The 18,344-nt window shown below is 39.6% G+C and overlaps 1 protein-coding gene across 1 annotated transcript in view; it reads left to right on the top strand.

Annotated features, from left to right (window-relative positions):
* The window catches only part of khdrbs3 (KH domain containing, RNA binding, signal transduction associated 3), a 237,573-nt gene that overhangs the window by 187,082 nt on the left and 32,147 nt on the right, over window positions 1-18,344 (top strand). Inside the window, exon 7 of the mRNA XM_034704107.1 lies at window positions 15,826-15,908. Coding sequence (XP_034559998.1) covers window positions 15,826-15,908 — 83 coding nt within the window. The remainder of the gene's footprint in view (window positions 1-15,825; window positions 15,909-18,344) is intronic.

The raw sequence follows: 18,344 nt of genomic DNA on the forward strand, positions 1-18,344 counted from the left end.
AATCGGCAACCTTTGTGACGAGGACTATGGCCTCTGTATGTGGGGTGCTTAGACCACTAGGCCACCAGCGCCCCCATAATTAAACATTTCAAATAATTAGAATATGTTGTTGGTCATTTCAGAACTTGACTGATATTTATGCTAAAAGTTATACTAAACTCCATTATTCTATAAATCATAGTAAGAGAAACACTGTCCATTAAGGGCCTGATCTACTAAGATCCCAAATAACAAGCGCTAATTTGCGTGTGCAAATAATAATTTTGCACGTGTTATTTCTGGGCGTGTTGCGGGTGATCTACTAAGACTGCGTGCGCAAATGATAACAAGTGCAAAAGTGGTGTGTACCGCCCTATTTTACGATGATTTTGCGTGTGCTATCGGCTGTCACCATGGAGAGTTTGAGAGAGCAGAGTGGCCTTTGAAGACATGGAGTTGGAGGTTTTAGTGGAGAAGGGAAATAAACACATCGGTGAACTCCAGCAGAGACATCTCAGCGTTAGAAACGCGATTTGGGAGGCCATCTGTGAAAATGTGAATGATGTGAGAAAAAACAGAAGATCTGCCGATGAAATAAACGCATCTACTCTACTCCAAAACACAATCAGTGTTCTGATGGAGTTTAGAGAGCGATTTGATGAGGCTTAGTCTGCCACTCTTGCTCTAGAAAAGTTAGGCGTCACTTGGATGAAGACAGTCGCCTCACTGTACCAGGGAGCAACTTTCAGGTGAACGTTTTTAATGCCTGATATCATCATCCAGCAACTGTCCCAAAGATTCACCAGCTTAAATGGAACTGGGAACATGTTTGAGTCAATTCACTCCAACACACTGCTGCAAGCACGAGATGAGGAGTTACGCAGAGCTGCCTGGCGCAGCTCAGTGAGCGCTCATTCACGTTAAAACTAACTAAAAACCCCTTGATGAGCACGATGGGACAGAATAGACTGAGTGGACATGTCATGTTATCTATTGAGAATGACAGATCAAAGAAAATGGACATACAGTGCATCGTGGACAAGTCCGCGGAGCTTAAGGCTCGTCCAGACAGTGGTGAGTATGCCGAGTACTTCATATTGATTTTGTGTTTGTATGTGAAGATGTGGGCCGCTGTGCCAATTATACTAAACTTTATATCTGTTGATACAGTGACCTACTGTGCTCTCATTATATGAAAAAGTTAAAGTGGGTGTCAGAATGATGCGGTCGCTATCCGTGGTGCTGAACTGCTTTGAATTTGTGTTGTTTTATTACTATTAATTTGTTCTCTTGGTTTGATTGACTAAAACATGTAGTAATGCTTGTAAGCCCAGCTGTTGTGGACATGTTGTAAAGTTATGATGAGCGTTACAGTGACTGCAGCCATGTGTGCGTAACGCTGTGCCAATTTGCACCTGCCTTTCAAACGTGCTAAATATAGACGCAAAAACACCGCCCGCTATCTGCTTCAGGTTTGATAAATCACATTGCGTGTGCTAAATGATTACATTTGCATCTCCTCCTCCCAGTATTTTGCGCGTTCTGATGATCTACATGTATTCTGCATATTCATGAAGGCAAACACGCTAAATGATTTGCGAGTGCTATTTTGCTCATTTCAAAGACGCAATCCTCGGTGCTCCCGGTTAGTACGTCAGCTTTGCGCGCGCTATCAAGTTTGCACGTGTTTTTATACACGCAAACCTTTAGTAGATCGGGCCTTAAGTGTTTTAGATTTGATCTGCTGTTTTACAGGATGGAGAAACATGTTCTCAGATACACGTTAACTCTGTCTGTCAGCAGCCTCACTGATGAGTTTCCTGTTGTGTCTGTGTCTGCGTTTTATTTTATTATTTTAATCAGCCTCGTCAGTGCAGACATCGACTGATGCCAATTGTTTCAAAATGCCGATAATTGTCCCGTCTGATCAATCAGTCTAATCCCTGCGGCTCTTTATTTTACTTCTGTTTCAACAACAGAGCTGTGTGAGTATGTGTTCATTTCATTGTTAAATAAATAAATTAAAGACAAAATCAATGCAATCTGCTTTATATGACGCCACCACATTTATCATTACATGTAATTAGAATTAGCGCATCGATATATTCCAGCTTCTCTTCTTTATTCTCCTGGAGTCAGTGCTGTGAGAGGACCTGCTTCTCAGAAGCATAGGGAGCTTTGTTTTCTACAGCACCAAACCACGATGTTTTAAAAAAGGAAAGCTGTAGCATCCCCGGTCGAATGATGAGCTTACTCTCCAACTGATGGTTCACATAGTTTTATTTATAATTTTTCCTTCCACATCCATAGTGAACACACCGTAAGAGCTAAAACAAGATAAGAGAAGAAAGATATGAATACTTTTATACACATTAAATAATTATTTAGCTCTTTACAATTATGTGTTCAATTGTATCAACAATAATGTATTTTAAACCTTTAAACATAAATTATGCTTTTTATCCTTATGAAGTGTTTTACCTTTTTAACTAAATGACAATCTCAATAAAACAGAGTGCTTTAACTAGTAATTATCAGTCTTTTAAATGATGTTAAGTTGCTTCTTTTTAAACAAAATAACAAACTGCATCCTTCTGCAAACTCTCATATACCACAGGCAATACACACACACTGCAACAGCATGGTCCGGATCGTAGCATCTTTGCTAACCAGAACAGCCACACATAAACTCGACAAAACAAGGAAAAGAGGTCATAAAGTTGCATATTATTAATCTGCACAAGAAACGGAATAAATACAAACCTTATGCCTCCTTCAACCAGGCGCTTCATTTACTTGTAATAAAATAAAGATGTTCATGCATTTAGCCTTCACGTGCTTTCGAACTCTTCAACTTCCAGTTTTTGTAACTTTCAATATAAAAGCACCGATCTTTACAGGAAACACTTACAAACGCTACAAAAGCAGTTTCTGTTTTACCACCATGAGTGTTGTGATGTACTCTCTTGTGTTGAGCAAATGCAGCTCTGTTTGAGATTGTTTGTGTTGACTAAATACAAACTCTAAAAATGTATTAGGTAATAAATACTACATATATAGATATTTTATTCATTGTGCCCCTGAAAGGGGACTAATTATGAACTTGAGAACAATGCTACCATGTCGACTTTATGAATCAACCACCACAAATACTTGTTAATGTGACAACTACCATCACCCACTCATGACATCAAAGCTCCATGCCATCATGGACAACATCCACCACCCTCTCTACAACGTGATGGTGAGACACAGGAGCACAATCAGTGCGAGACTCTTTTCCCCTAAAGGCTGATTTAGACTTCTGCGTCTCCCCTACGCAGCAGGGCCTGATGCTGACATACTTGTGCGTCGTTCTGTCCGTGTCGCGCAGCAATTCTCCTCCGAAACACTAGAGGGCAGTGTGGTCTCTTTGATAGCTGGTCGCCTGCTTCTGGCCTCTCTACGATCTCTGTTCACTTTTCCACAGAGATTCAGAGCGTGTTCTGGTAATCTACAGCTGATATATGTTGCTGTTTATCATACAGACATGATTACATGAAGAATAGAGAGGAGGAGATGAAATACACGGCCGATGTCCGGGATCCCGGAAGTGCTGTAAATGCAGGAAATACAATGCTGTCGAGCGGACCAATCACAGTGCTTTCGTGTGTCAATTCTACTTGTAGTTACATTTTGGGGGAGGTTCACGTCAGCTACGTGTGTAGGCCTCTGCTTAGGTACGGGAGCTACGTGGACCTCCAGCCTTAAATGCAACAGAGAACGCCACAGGAAGTCATTCCAGCCTGTGGCCATCAGAGTGTCATATCCTGACCGTCATATCCTGACTGTCATATCCTGACTGTCATATCCTGACCGTGATATCCTGACTGTCATACCCCTGCCACTTTAACATTCTTATACATTAGTATATATATCTCCTTCATTCCCAGCACTTTTGTACAAAGATAATTCTAACTATTCTGCACTTCTGTATATACTTTATTTATTTTTTCTATTTTATTCATATTTTATTCATTTTATTTTATTTATATTTTATTCATTTTATTTTATTTATATTTTATTCATTTTATTTTATTTATATTTTATTCATTTTATTTTATTTTAATGATTTGTATTTATTTTACTTTATTCATATCTTATTTTATTCCTTCTTCTATTATTACTGTGACTTTCTTACATACTGTTTGTAAGAGCTCTGTAATGTAGTTCCCTCCCTGGGATAAATGAAGTATTTCTGATTCTGATCCTGATTCTGAACTAGCAGCGTTGCTTTTGTCTAAATTTGCTGTTTTGCATACATTGAAGAATAATCGAATCTGCAAGGATTTAAAATACAGATAGGAATTTCAACAAAACGCTCTAGACTGTGATCGTTGTGTTTTCTTCACTTGGAGGGGGAAAAAAAGTGGCAGAGCATCTTTCAGACTGGTGCACTTCAGCTGCACTACACCTCTGGTGCATTCTCCAAGAAACACAGGACAGGGTTGTCACGCTATGCCCTGGTGTCAGACTGTGACAGACTGGAGGCTGGAGGCGGAGGGAGGGAGGGATGGAGGAAAGGAGAGGAGGAAGGAGGGAGGGTTTTAGTTTGTGGGGTTTAGAAAATGCTTTCATTCAAAAACAGCGTTTATATGAAGAAGTTGTGACACGTTTTACGAGTACAATGACATACCTGTTGTCACATAGAGAGTGCAGCCTGAAAGGTATCACTGTATACAGAGCTCTGGTTAAAGGTGCTTTGTTCAGTTCAGTATGAGCAGTGCTCCGCCGCACTGGTACAGCATGCAGCTCATTATTTTTAATTAGCTCTGTGTTTTAGCATGGAGCATTTCTTGACTCTCCTGAACTAGTTAACACCGAGCCACAAAATGATAGCTGCTGCCATGAAGTATAACTCCTACAAGTCCACCTTAAGACATTTTTCAACTGCAGGAACTTAACCCCGGAGTTACGTGTGTTTCATTGTGGTTCCCTGGACTTTCAGGGGGTGGGGCCTGCAATGCTGAACGTGTCTGATTGGTAGATTAACCACAGTGTTTTTATTCCTCCCTCCGTCCATTAGTTTTGATTTGTTCTATCTTTTTTGTATGTGTGTGTACTTTTCAAAAGAAGAAGCTGTGATTCTCTTGATTTAGCAGCTTGTAACAGTAGTCTTCTCTCAGCCCACCGTGAATGCGTCTCTCCTCCCGGTGTTACAGTTTTAAAAGTGACCCTGTAAACTGGAGACCTTCAGCTGAACGTGTCAGTGTTTGTGGAGTTTACACAGCTGTTGAAACACAGAGGGAGTTCCTGGGAATGCAAACTAGTTTAGTTTTTATTAAGATTTCAAAATATCCTCATCAGATATTTAATGATCGTCTAAAGACGTTTATGAGGGATGCATCCGGCTGAAAGTCTCCAGTTAACAGGGTCGCTGTTTAAACCAAAACACCGGCCGATCTCTGCCACGGCTTTTTGAGTTCAAAAGGATTTTAAAGCCGTGTTGAAACGTCTTTGCTACTCGCGCTTATCTCCTCTCACGTGTTGATTCAGTGAATCCATCTGTGATGAAATATAGCACCATCTAAAACAGCACCAGCTGAGTCTCTTCATGCTAACAGGCTAACTGTTGTGTTGCTCATAATGATACCTGCCTGTCCATCTGCTTCTATGATGTCATCTGCGATTAATGGCACTCCTGGTGGTGTAGTGCATTTACTTTTTTTCCTCCATACGTCACTGGCCTGATTTGCACAATCTACCCAGGACTTCAGCCCGCGGTCGAAACGCAGACAACAATGAGGGCACAGGAACCTTTTAGTTCAGGGAGCTAAAAGACCCCGGGACTCTTGGTCGAAATGCACCTTAACACGTATAGTCCTCCTGTAGAGTCTTCGTTATCCTGCTGCTTGATGACAGTGATGAACTTTCTGGAGACAATGAACCTTAGAGCTTACATATCCTATAGATGTATACAATTTTACAAGTTAGATATATGAAAAGCGACTGACCCAGAGGAACATATGGTGGCATAGAAAACAATAAAGGAGTAATAATAATTCTTACCTTAACAAAGAACCTCCTCAAACCACACTGATTTTGCTTTTATCCTTCCTCTCTGCCTCACACTTCATCTCCTTTTCCAGTGTCACTACTTTTTAAAGCTTTCCAAAATGTCCCCCAAATATGAAGCTTTCTTCTTCAGTAATTTTTTTTTTATTTCTAAAGTGCTCCTCATTATTTCAACCAACAGAAAATAATGTGGTTACACAACTGTTTTCACCAGAGTGCAATTGAATGCCTCGCCTGTAATAAACGAAGGTTAACAATTGCTCTCCCTCTCCTAGTTAGTATCCATCATCTGAAAACAGACCCAGCATGCTCAGCCTTGGTTTCTAAGTTATTGGAGCTGAGGTGACCATTCTCACGAGCAGTAAAACAAAGAGCCTCAGTGTGATCTGCACTTCTAAGTCAGGACTCTATCTACATCATGCCCCTTCAAAGTATGTCTATATGTTTGTTTGCATTAACACAATATATCGGGTATAGAGTTTATATTTTTATAGAAGTAAATGGTGAATGCATCAAGTTTAGTGACACATTTACTGTTGAAGAGAAGAACTTTTTTAATGATTAGAGACATAGATTTTGTGATATAGAATCTACTCTGAAAACACTGTTGAATTAGCATTTTGTTTTTATTGTTCACATTGAAATTATTATGATTTTTTGCTAACTGGCAGATTTTTTTTTTATTTTTTACTCAGATAGCGTTGATAGAAGAACCATAATATTATGTACTATCAGAATCAGAATCAGAAATACTTCATTTATCCAGGGGGGAAATTCAGTCAAGTGGCTCTCATACACAATAAGTAAGAATATGTGAATATTAATAGAAATAAGGAATATAATAAGAGATACATACAAATACAGAAGAAACATTGTAACATAATATTATAATGAAATAATAAAGTATGTACATAAAAATATGTACAAAAGTGGATATTATTATTATTAATATTACTATTATTATTATTGTTATTATTACTGTCATCATTATTATTGCTATTGTTATTATTATTTTTATTATGGCAATTACTACTTTTGTAATAATAATAATAATAATAATAATAATAATAATAATAATAATAATAATAATAATAATAACAACAATAATAATAACAACAACAATAATAATAATAACAACAATAATAACAACAACAATAATGATAATAATAACAACAATAATAACAACAACAACAATAATAATAATAATTATTATTATTATTATTATTATTATTATTATTATTATTATTATTATTATTATTATTATTATTATTATTATTAATGTTGATGTTTTTGTTGTTGACTTAAATCAACTTTTTTTTAAATTTATGAAGCACCTTTCAAGCATGCAAGAACAAAGAGAGAGAAAACACAGCCCTTAAATTAAACCTCAGTTCAGGCATGTGGGGATGTGTTTTATTCTAGTTATCATCATACAAGATTGAAACATCTCAATATTGTGCTTTTTAACCGCATATTCATTAGTTCCACTACATCCATTGATATATATTGAATTGTAACTTGTAAATTGACTTGTGTAAGATAAGATAAGATAAGATATTACTTTATTGATCCCCCGGGGGGGAAATTCAGTTGTTACAGCAACCCAGACATAAGTACAATCAAGAAAGAAGTTTCACTAAGTACAAAATAAGTACAAAATAAGTACAAAATAATAATAAAACAAAAGTAAAACAAAATAACATAAAAAATAAAAATAAAAAATAAAAATAAGATAAGTATGGAATTTAAATTAAATAGCAGTAATTACAGGCAGTATTAAAAAATGTTTCAGTAGTGACAGGTTGACATGGTGTGGTTATGGTTGGTAATGACAAATTAAGCAATAAATAGAAAGAATATTTGTATGTAATATGACCATGGGTTGTAGTTAGAATAGTAATGTAATATAACAAAATATAATATAGCAAGATAATTATATAATACAGTATATTATGTATTATAATGCCAGCAGCAGTCAAGAGAGAGTGTATCAGATGCCCTTAAAATAACACAGGACATGATGATATTAAGAGAGCCACTCCTGGTTGTTGCATAAGAGTTAAAAAGGACACACTTTCATACAGTAATCATACAAATATTTATATTTAAAACACATTCATTTTAAAAATGATCAGAATCACACCAACTATATAAATCATCAGTGAACATGAAGTAACCAATGGAAAGACTTTTATAGGATACTCAGAGGAAGCAACCTGAGTCTCACAATCCCAGCCACATGATTTTATTTCATATTCATAACCATGCTTGTTTTTTGTTTTTTTTCCTGGCTGTAATAGAGACCTCTTTTAAAGAGATTGAAATAGAATCATCCTCAGAGTTTTGTAACAAAAACAGGTATTTTTCTGATAACAACAGAGACATTATTTCAATTTCAATCAGGATGACATTTCCTGCGATGCACCAACTTTCTTCAGCAGGTATCTTTTGGTTAAAGCTGTTAAAGCTTCAAAGATTCCAGTCGAGACTTTGAATTACTGCTGCGTTCTGCGCTGTTTTCTTATACAGCTAATTGAAACCTGTCTGCATTTCGTCTGTTTTTGGCAGCTGTTGCTCGTGTGGGAGAGAGAGGCGTCTGCTTTTAAATCGTACACTAATCATGTACGTTTCTTTTATTCTAAACTTTAACAGTCTAAAGTTGGAAACTTCTAATTATTTCTATACCAGAGTCACAGACATTTATCATTCTTAACTTCCAAAGATTAAAGTGTTCAAAGAGAAGTGTACGAATGAACAGAGGTCCACAGATAAAGGTGTATGATTCTGTTCACAGCAAGAATAAAATAAATCAAGAGTGACTCCCACTGCTGAGTGAAACAGTATGTTTTAAAAAGCTTTAATGACGGTCACAGAGTTTGCATGTCGTCTAGCTTTTAGATCCTTAGTTTGGTGCAAAGTGAATACACAGTTTGAGCTCCTATTTCCATACTTATCAGACACTTTATTCAAAAATAGTTGCAGAGGATTCCAGACGTTGTGAAGGATAATGACATACATATACGTTCTACCTATGATATTTCAGACCATATGTAAATACTAAAAACTATGTAGAAATATTAAAACTCAACTTGGATCCATTTTAAAATATGTTCAATTATGATTTTTAACATGTTTTCACTCTGAGTTTTAAGGGGGCTGGTTTAACCTGATATTTATTACGTAATAAATATTCACCCAATCAGAAATCAACTGAGTCACGTGCACACATGTTCAACAAAACTACCCCGCTCCTGCTCAGACCGTCTCCTGACGTCTCAGCCAGCTCCCCTCAGTGTTGTCTTAGCTGTTAGCTTGTTTGCTAATCACGTACTGTCTGTAATCTGTCTGTATAGCTGTCTCTCTGCTCTTTGCACCGCTGTGCTCGTGTGTCCCTGTCTGCACATCCACCACTGAAGATGACAGCTTGTTGTCATTCTTCTATTTTAATAACTGTGGTGGATTTGGGGAAATTTTTGACACAGTTGAGTTGAGCCACAACCAAGCGGCTAAAGTAGTCCGACACATGCTCGGCTCATTTCCCCAAGACCGGTCCACTAACCATCCCCAGGACCGGTTCAATAACTTTCCCCAGGACCTATTCACTAACTTTCCCCAGGACCGGTTCACTTACTTTCCCCAGGACCGGTTCACTTACTTTCCCCAGGACCGGTTCACTAACTTTCCCCAGGACCGGTTCACTAACTTTCCCCAGGACCGGTTCACTTACTTTCCCCAGGACCGGTTCACTAACTTTCCCCAGGACCGGTTCACTAACTTTCCCCAGGACCGGTTCACTAACTTTCCCCAGGACCAGTTCACTAACTTTCCCCAGGACCAGTTCACTAACTTTCCCCAGGACCGGTTCACTAACTTTCCCCAGGACCGGTTCACTAACTTTCCCCAGGACCGGTTCACTAACTTTCCCCAGGACCTATTCACTAACTTTCCCCTGGACCGGTTCACTAACTTTCCCCAGGACCAGTTCACTAACTTTCCCCAGGACCGGTTCACTAACTTTCCCCAGGACCGGTTCACTAACTTTCCCCAGGACCTATTCACCAACTTTCCCCAGGACCAGTTCACTTACTTTCCCCAGGACCGGTTCACTTACTTTCCCCAGGACCGGTTCACTTACTTTCCCCAGGACCGGTTCACTAACTTTCCCCAGGACCGGTTCACTAACTTTCCCCAGGACCGGTTCACTTACTTTCCCCAGGACCGGTTCACTAACTTTCCCCAGGACCGGTTCACTAACTTTCCCCAGGACCGGTTCACTAACTTTCCCCAGGACCAGTTCACTAACTTTCCCCAGGACCAGTTCACTTATTTTTCCCAGGACCGGTTCACTAACTTTCTCCAGGACTGGTTCACTAACTTTCCCCAGGACCGGTTCACTAACTTTCCCCAGGACCAGTTCACTAACTTTCCCCAGGACCAGTTCACTTATTTTTCCCAGGACCGGTTCACTAACTTTCCCCAGGACCAGTTCACTAACTTTCCCCAGGACCAGTTCACTAACTTTCCCCAGGACCGATTCACTAACTTTTCCCAGGACCAGTTCACTAACTTTCCCCAGGACCGGTTCACTAACTTTCCCCAGGACCGGTTCACTAACTTTCCCCAGGACCGGTTCCCTAACTTTCCCCAGGACCGGTTCACTAACTTTCTCCAGGATCGGTTCACTAACTTTCCTCAGGACTGGTTCACTAACTTTCCCCAGGACTGGTTCACTAACTTTCTCCAGGACTGGTTCACTAACTTTCTCCAGGACCAGTTCACTAACTTTCTCCAGGACCGGTTCACTAACTTTCCCCAGGACCGGTTCACTAACTTTCTCCAGGACCAGTTCACTAACTTTCTCCAGGACTGGTTCACTAACTTTCCCCAGGACCAGTTCACTAACTTTCTCCAGGACTGGTTCACTAACTTTCTCCAGGACTGGTTCACTAACTTTCCCCAGGACTGGTTCACTAACTTTCCCCAGGACCAGTTCACTAACTCTCCCCAGGACTGGTTCACTATCTTTCCCCAAACAGCTCAGAGTTTAGACAAACAGCTCTATAAATCAGTCCTTATGTACACTACGAGCTCGTCAGAGTTAGCTGATTTCTTTCCTGTTTCAATGGAAGCCTTGCAGAAGAACAGGCCTGCTTCGAAAGACCAGTTTAAAAAGGATGAAGACCGCTCATTCTTTGCAGTTTGTTCATAAGTGAAAGAAAGCATTGTCTTCATTTGAGAGGACAAGTTCTCCTTTTTTTTTTAGACTAAGTAAATTTCCTTTCAGTGCATCAAAGAGTTCTGATTGTGAAACAGAGACTTCCTTACCTGAATACCTGTGGAGTTGTTTGGTAGAGTGTGACCTTGACTTAACCATCACTTTATTCTGGGCACTGGAGCTGCTCGCCTCTGAGCAGCAGTGGAAGTTGACAGGCTGCACTTACAAAGGAGGAGCAGCCACTCTGCTTAGGCAATATGAAAAGCACAAATCCACTATCAAAGGGCTTTTTTTTTTGAGGGGAGGGTTTGCTGACTTCAGTTGAGTTTTAAAAAACAGACTTCTGTGTGGCCCACAGGTTAAACACACCCATGATGTAGCTGTGTGTTGTTAAGGAACATTTCAACACATGCTGATAAGTAAGAATAGAAAATAGTTAAATAAAACGTTGGATGTAAAAACTAAATGTGGGCAAAGTTTAAAATTTTTGGGGTGTGAGGATGAGACTGCAGGCTGCAGACATAAATGTTCTACTCTGTTCTTTACTGCTGGAGATGTTCTTGTTGTGTCCTTTCCAAACTTTACAGGTCAGATTCATACCGGTTAATTAAAGGTTCCTGTACCCCCATAAAGGTTCCTGTGCCCCCATTGTTGTCTGCGTTTCGACCGCGGGCTGAAGTCCCGGGTAGATTGTGTAAATCAGGCCAGTGACGTATGGAGAAAAAAAAAGTAAATGCACTACACCACCAGACCAGTAGAGGGCAGTAAAACAAAGAGGAATGCCATTCATCACAGATGACACCATAGAAGCAGACGGACAGGCAGGTATCATTATGAGCAATACAACAGTTAGCCTGTTAGCATGAAGAGACTCAGCTGGCTCTGTTTTAGATGGTGCTATATTTCATCACAGATGGATTCACTGAATCAACACGTGAGAGGAGATAAGCGCGAGTAGCAAAGACGTTTCAACACGACTTTAAAATCCTTTTGAACTCAAAAAGCCGTGGCAGAGATCGACCGGTGTTTTGGTTTAAACAGCGACCCTGTTAACTGGAGACTTTCAGCCGGATGCATCCCTCATAAACGTCTTTAGACCATCATTAAATATCTGATGAAGATATTTTGAAATCTTAATAAAAACTAAACTAGTTTGCATTCCCAGGAACTCCCTCTGTGTTTCAACAGCTGTGTAAACTCCACAAACACTGACACATTCAGCTGAAGGTCTCCAGTTTACAGGGTCACTTTTAAAACCGTAACACCGAGAGACGGAGGGAGGAATAAAAACACTGTGGTTAATCGACCAATCAGACACGTTCAACATTGCAGGCCCTGCCCTCTGAAAGTCCTGGGACCTTTGAAAAGTACTACCCCCCTAGCAGGGGCTTTTTAAAGGGAAAGTTATCTACCCCTGAACTAAATTTAGACCCTGGGTCCACCGGTCATAACACACATAGTTCAGAGGTAAAGTCCCTAGTTTCAAGATAAAGTTCCTGAAGTCTAAAAAAACCCTCTGTTACAGGTGGAGTTAACCAGACACAACAGACCGTCCACATTTCAGATCTACAGTAATAAATATATTAATAATAACTCAACACTGGACTCATCGAGTGATGATGTTTAATTGTGTCTTTGACTGAACATACACATCCCTGTATTAAACATTGAATCAAATACACATTAATGTTACCTTTACAGAGATGATTGAGGTGTGAGTGACGTGTCTTTTGCTTTTAGTTTCAGGGTTTTAAGCAGAGCTACAAACGTTTCCAAGGTTCAACACTCATGTCCACTTGAAGCTCCATCATATTCAGTCTTTATCCACCTATTTCTTACAACTAAAACATTATTTTTTACTGATTATTATGTGATGATAATCTGTTATAAAAGTACTCTAAAACAGGCTAATTATTTTCATTCTGTGTGTCTTTGGTTTAAAGTGTTATGATTAAAAATTGCAAATCAAAGTGCCTGTTGGAAAGTGCTGATAATTACATCCCCTCTGACGAAATTGCACTGCTCTTTGAGAACTGTTGCTTGTATTGTTTAAAGAGGCGTTCAGGGTCTTTAATACTGTCAAAAGTACAGTGGTTGACTAAACTCAGTCCTTGCATTAGCTTGGGGAATTGTTGACTTTGCAAAAGCTCTTGTAACTGCTGAATTACAAATGCCAGGAGGGAGTTGAATTCCCTTCAAGCTACCTCTAGACAAACAGAATGGAACTGACAAAGACCTTCACTAAAAACCAACAGACCTCCCACATACATGCAAACAACAAAGGAACCACAAACAACTCTTTTAAGAAACCCAGTGGGATGACCATGGAGAGGTCTGAGCATATAAACATGAGTTTTGTAATGCACCTGACATTTCAACTGGAGAACAAGAAGTCCTCACACAGCTGGGCCTCTTTGCTAAGGGTCAGACACAGTTCCTCTGCACTTACTTCATTTCTAGAAGATTAAAGATAAAAGAGTCAATTCAGTCATTTGGCAATGCATGTTTCTAATCAGGAATTAGGTCCTTAATAATAACATGGATGTGATGAGCATTTCCTCCATGTGCTAAATCTTACAGACATTCATTTCAAGCATGCAAATCAGGGGCAGATGGAATTAGCCAAGAAGTATGTGGGGGATGAGAGATGTGTCGCTAGGGGTCGACGCCTTTTGTGGAACATAAGTCCCATTTATCCCAAATTAGGACGGGTGCGGCACTGGTTCGCTTTGATGTTCCTCTTGGCGGGGGCCTGGGTGGAGTGCAGAGGAGGGAGTGGGGGGAACCAGGCAGATTGCTGGAGCACAAACAGATGTTCAAGACTCATCCTTTGAGGTGGTGATGAAACGTTGCCTCAGCGAGAGTCTTTACATCCCACTGTCAGTCGGCTGACATAGAGACAAGGGCAGGGCTGCCGTGGCTGCTCCAGTAGCTGCCATACCGACAGCAGCAGAGGAGGCAGTTTGACCTAAATCTGTGCAAAGTTGACGGCTTCTGTAAATTGCAATTTGTTGTTAAAAGCGCTCTCAGGGTTTGATGGATACAAAATGTAAAGCGATGGAATCAGACTGTGACAGAAACTATCATCCAATTACAGAGAGGTGTTGTGTCACAACTTAGCGCAGTTTACTTTGGGCTTCAAAGTCGGACAGAGTGGCTTACAGCAGCTTTGTATTTGTCCTCTGGGTCTTTAAACAGTGACAACACTGCACTGATTATATCATGATCAATTCTTTAACATTAGAATTAATGCTGGGTGATATTGAAAATGATGTTATCAGGATAAAATATTTCATATCAGTCAATATTGATAATTATCAGGATAAATATCAAATCATAGATTCTTATTTTTCTCAGTTTAAGCTTATTTTCATAATTTGATTAAAATTTGTAACACAGATATATATATAATTGTATTTTGTGTATCAGTTCATAGAGTATTGTTTTGAGTTGTTCTCTCCCCTTTAAGATTACTAAGGGTTACAGGCAGAGTGATGTTGTTTCCCACAGTGCAGTGAATGCATCACGGTTATTCAGTGTTCAGTTGTCCTACGGTCGTGGTGGACATTAAACGTGTTCACAGCAGAAGTAGTCTCTGTGCTCTTCCTTTACCCACATCCTGAAAGTAGATTTAATGAAGTGTATGAAGTTAATAGTTAACACAGAGTCGACTCAGTGTCAGACTAACGACTCTGCTTCAGCTGGTAGGTTCGCTCATTTCAGCTGTGTTTACATTCTGCGCCGAACGTCTTTAAGCCCCGCCTACCTCTCACCCTGCGACATGATTGGCTGTTCAATGCTGTCTTCTTTTTCTGTCTAATGTTCAATCAATCAATCAAGCTTTATTTATATAGCACCTTTCATACAAATAAAATGCAACCCAAAGTGCTTTACAGCGATTGAAAACAAGAAAGAAGCAGAAATGAAACAATGCTAAGACATTTTAGTGGAAGATAATAATAATGATAATAATAAAACTAATAAAAATACAAATTAAAAATAAGAACAACATAGAAATAAAATAAAATAGAGACCAATGCACACCAAAATAAAATATGTGTAATTAAAATAAGTTAAAGCATCAAAATTAAGAATAAAAATAGTTAAAATAAATAGATTTAAAAGGTAAGGATAAGAGTTGAAAAATAAAACTAAGGCTGAAAAATATCAATAAAACTGAGTAGATAAATAATATTAAATAAATGAATGAATAAATACATAAAAATAGAATAAGATAACAGTTAAAATTACAAAAATAATACAGCAACATTTAAATCAATATTATAGTAAAAGGTAGGTAATAAATTTGTTAAACCCTACATAAAAGCCAGACTGAATAAATGATGTTGGGTGGCAACTAGCATTTAAAGCTCATTAGCGCACCCTCCATTTATAGTGGCTGGGGGGTGTAATTACAGGTTTATTTATATCAAATTTTTATCGAACATTTTTCATTTTTATATCGAGAATAATTACATGACGTCATTGAATTATCGCCCAGCACTAATGAGAATATTTGCAGGGATTTGTTTCCTCATTGCATCATCTAATTGTCTGCATTTTGTCTATCACTTCAGGAGTACGATGACGGCTACGGGACAGCTTACGATGACCAGGGATATGAATCTTATGACAACAACTACAGCAATCAAGGACAAAAGTAAGTGTTTATTTCAGATGATTCATAAGCACTGTGTTTTTATGATTGTGCACAGATTCCACATTTTGCACCAGAGAGCAACCGCTACTTCATGGACTGAAGAGGGAAGCACAGTTTGACTCCCAGGTTAAAAAAATCGTATGCCTCTGTCAGCACATATTAACGTCTTTCTACAATAACAGAATGTTAATTGATAATTAAAGAGCTTCAGCTAAGACAAACCTGCACACAGCTACCATCTGATTCTGCAGCTCTCCTAAGAAAGGCTGAGTACTTTCACCCCCTTCAGCACATTGCTGCGATCTTACAGCCTACAAGTTTATTGTTGGGCTCACTGCTCTCATCAACCTCTTTGCCTGGGCTGAGAGATAAAGCAACAATCTGTGATAAACACTGTACAATACCAACCACAGCACCAACGGCAGTGAGGCAGAGTTAGAGACCAGCTGAGGAACAAAGGTATAAAAAAAGCTGCAGAGCCAGGTACTTTTCTCAGGATTAGGATACAAACACGTAGGTAAAAACATTGATTAAAGATGATTTCATTGATTTAAATGATTTCTGTTTACAGTTTAAAAATAGTCTCAGTGATTCCTCTTCAGTGATCATTCCATTGTGATGGATTCTCCTCTGCCTGTTGTGGTGGATTGAACATGAAACTGTCCTCATTCAGCTCTCCTTCTTCTCTGAGCTCTGAGGTTCACACACCTTTAAAAAGAAACTAATGTCACAACTTTGAACCCTGCTGCTATCATCACCACCGCTCATGGTTTAAGTTTCTTTGTAGAGATCACTAACCTAAAGTTTCTCTCACCTGCTCCGCTCCTTCATCATATTGATGGACAGGATCCAAGATGGAAACGTCCGTAGACTGCTGATTTAGCATGCTAACAGAAGCTAACATTTTAGGAGGTTTCTGCCTGTTAAAGGAAGTTTGTCCTTGCCACTGTAAAAGGCTGATTAATACTTCTGCGTCTCCCATACGCAACAGTGGCTGACGCGGACATGAGCACCACATTGTGCGTTGATGTGTCCGTGTCGCGCAGCAATTCTCCTCCGAGACGCTAGAGGGCAGTGTGGTCTCTCTGATAGCCGGTCGCCTCCTTCCGGCCCCTCTACGATCTCTGTTTCCTTTTCCACAGAGATTCAGAGCGTGTTCTGTTAATCTACAGCTGATACATGTTTCTGTTTATCATACAGACATGATTACATGAAGAATAGAGAGGAGGAGATGAAACAAGGCTGATAAGCAGGGATCCCAGAAGTGCTGTAAATGCGGGAAATATAATGGCGCCCAGCGGTCCAATCACAGGGCTTGCTGCTCAGGTAGTTACATTTTGGAGGAGGTGCATTGGCATCTGTGTAGGTACGGGAGCTACGCGGACCCCCGGCGTAGGCTACGCTGTCGATTTGACACAGAAGTATAAATCAGCCTTCAGGTTTGCTCATGGTGGATTAAGATGAGATCAGACTGAGTCCCAGTCCCTCCAGGAAGTTGCGATTTCGCGATCGCAACTATCAACGCAAATTCAACCAATCAGCGTGATTTTTTCGCGGCCCTGCAATTTTTTACAATCACCGCAACTTTCCCGCAAATTTGACCAATTACCTTAACCTCAGCCCCTGTACGTCATCGGTTTAGTCGTCAGTTTCACTTCCTTGGAACATAAACATAAGTCCTCACTTGATCTGCACTTTTCAACAACAAAACACGCACAGAGAACGGGTGAAAAGAGAGAGGACAGCAGGCAGGACAAGTGACCATGACAACGTTATTATTTATAGATTGAGGGGCTCAGTGTTAGCTTGGTCTCTACCTGCAGCAGGTGTGCTTTATGAACCAGCTCTCCTCACCTCCATGCATCTGTCTCATCTTCATTGAGGATTTTTACCCCCGGTGTGTGTTAGTGACAAAGACACAACCGGTGGACATCTGTTTACTATTTGATGTTTGACGTTGTTGCCGTGGTTACCGTAAAAAGCTCTGCGTCTACAGCTTGATTTAATCCAGTTTGGTGATACATCAGACACATTCAGTAAGTTTTGATCAACTCCTTGTCATCAAAGATGCAGATTCATTTCAGAGTGCCGTGAACTGACTGTGCATCAGTCACTGCGAGGTGCATTCAGGGACCGTCGTAAATGTGCATTACAGCCCTTTCATGGCATTTTTCTGTGAATCAAGAGAATCAAAATACAGTCAGTGGCCACATCAAGAATGTTTTCTAAAAACAACTGTAATTTAGTATATTTACTTGCCCCTGAGATGTTATTGGGGGACAAAAGCAAAAAAAAATAAACACAACTTTCACCGCAATTTTTTCAAAAAGCTGTCGCAAATTCAGGCTTTTTGGGACGCAACAATCACAAACAAATCCTGCGAAATCCTGGAGGGACTGGAGTCCTGTCTGTAAGATGGGACTGGATCTGATCCTG

The sequence above is a fragment of the Notolabrus celidotus genome, chromosome 16, assembly GCF_009762535.1.
Source record: "Notolabrus celidotus isolate fNotCel1 chromosome 16, fNotCel1.pri, whole genome shotgun sequence".
NCBI classification, from domain to species: domain Eukaryota; kingdom Metazoa; phylum Chordata; class Actinopteri; order Labriformes; family Labridae; genus Notolabrus; species Notolabrus celidotus.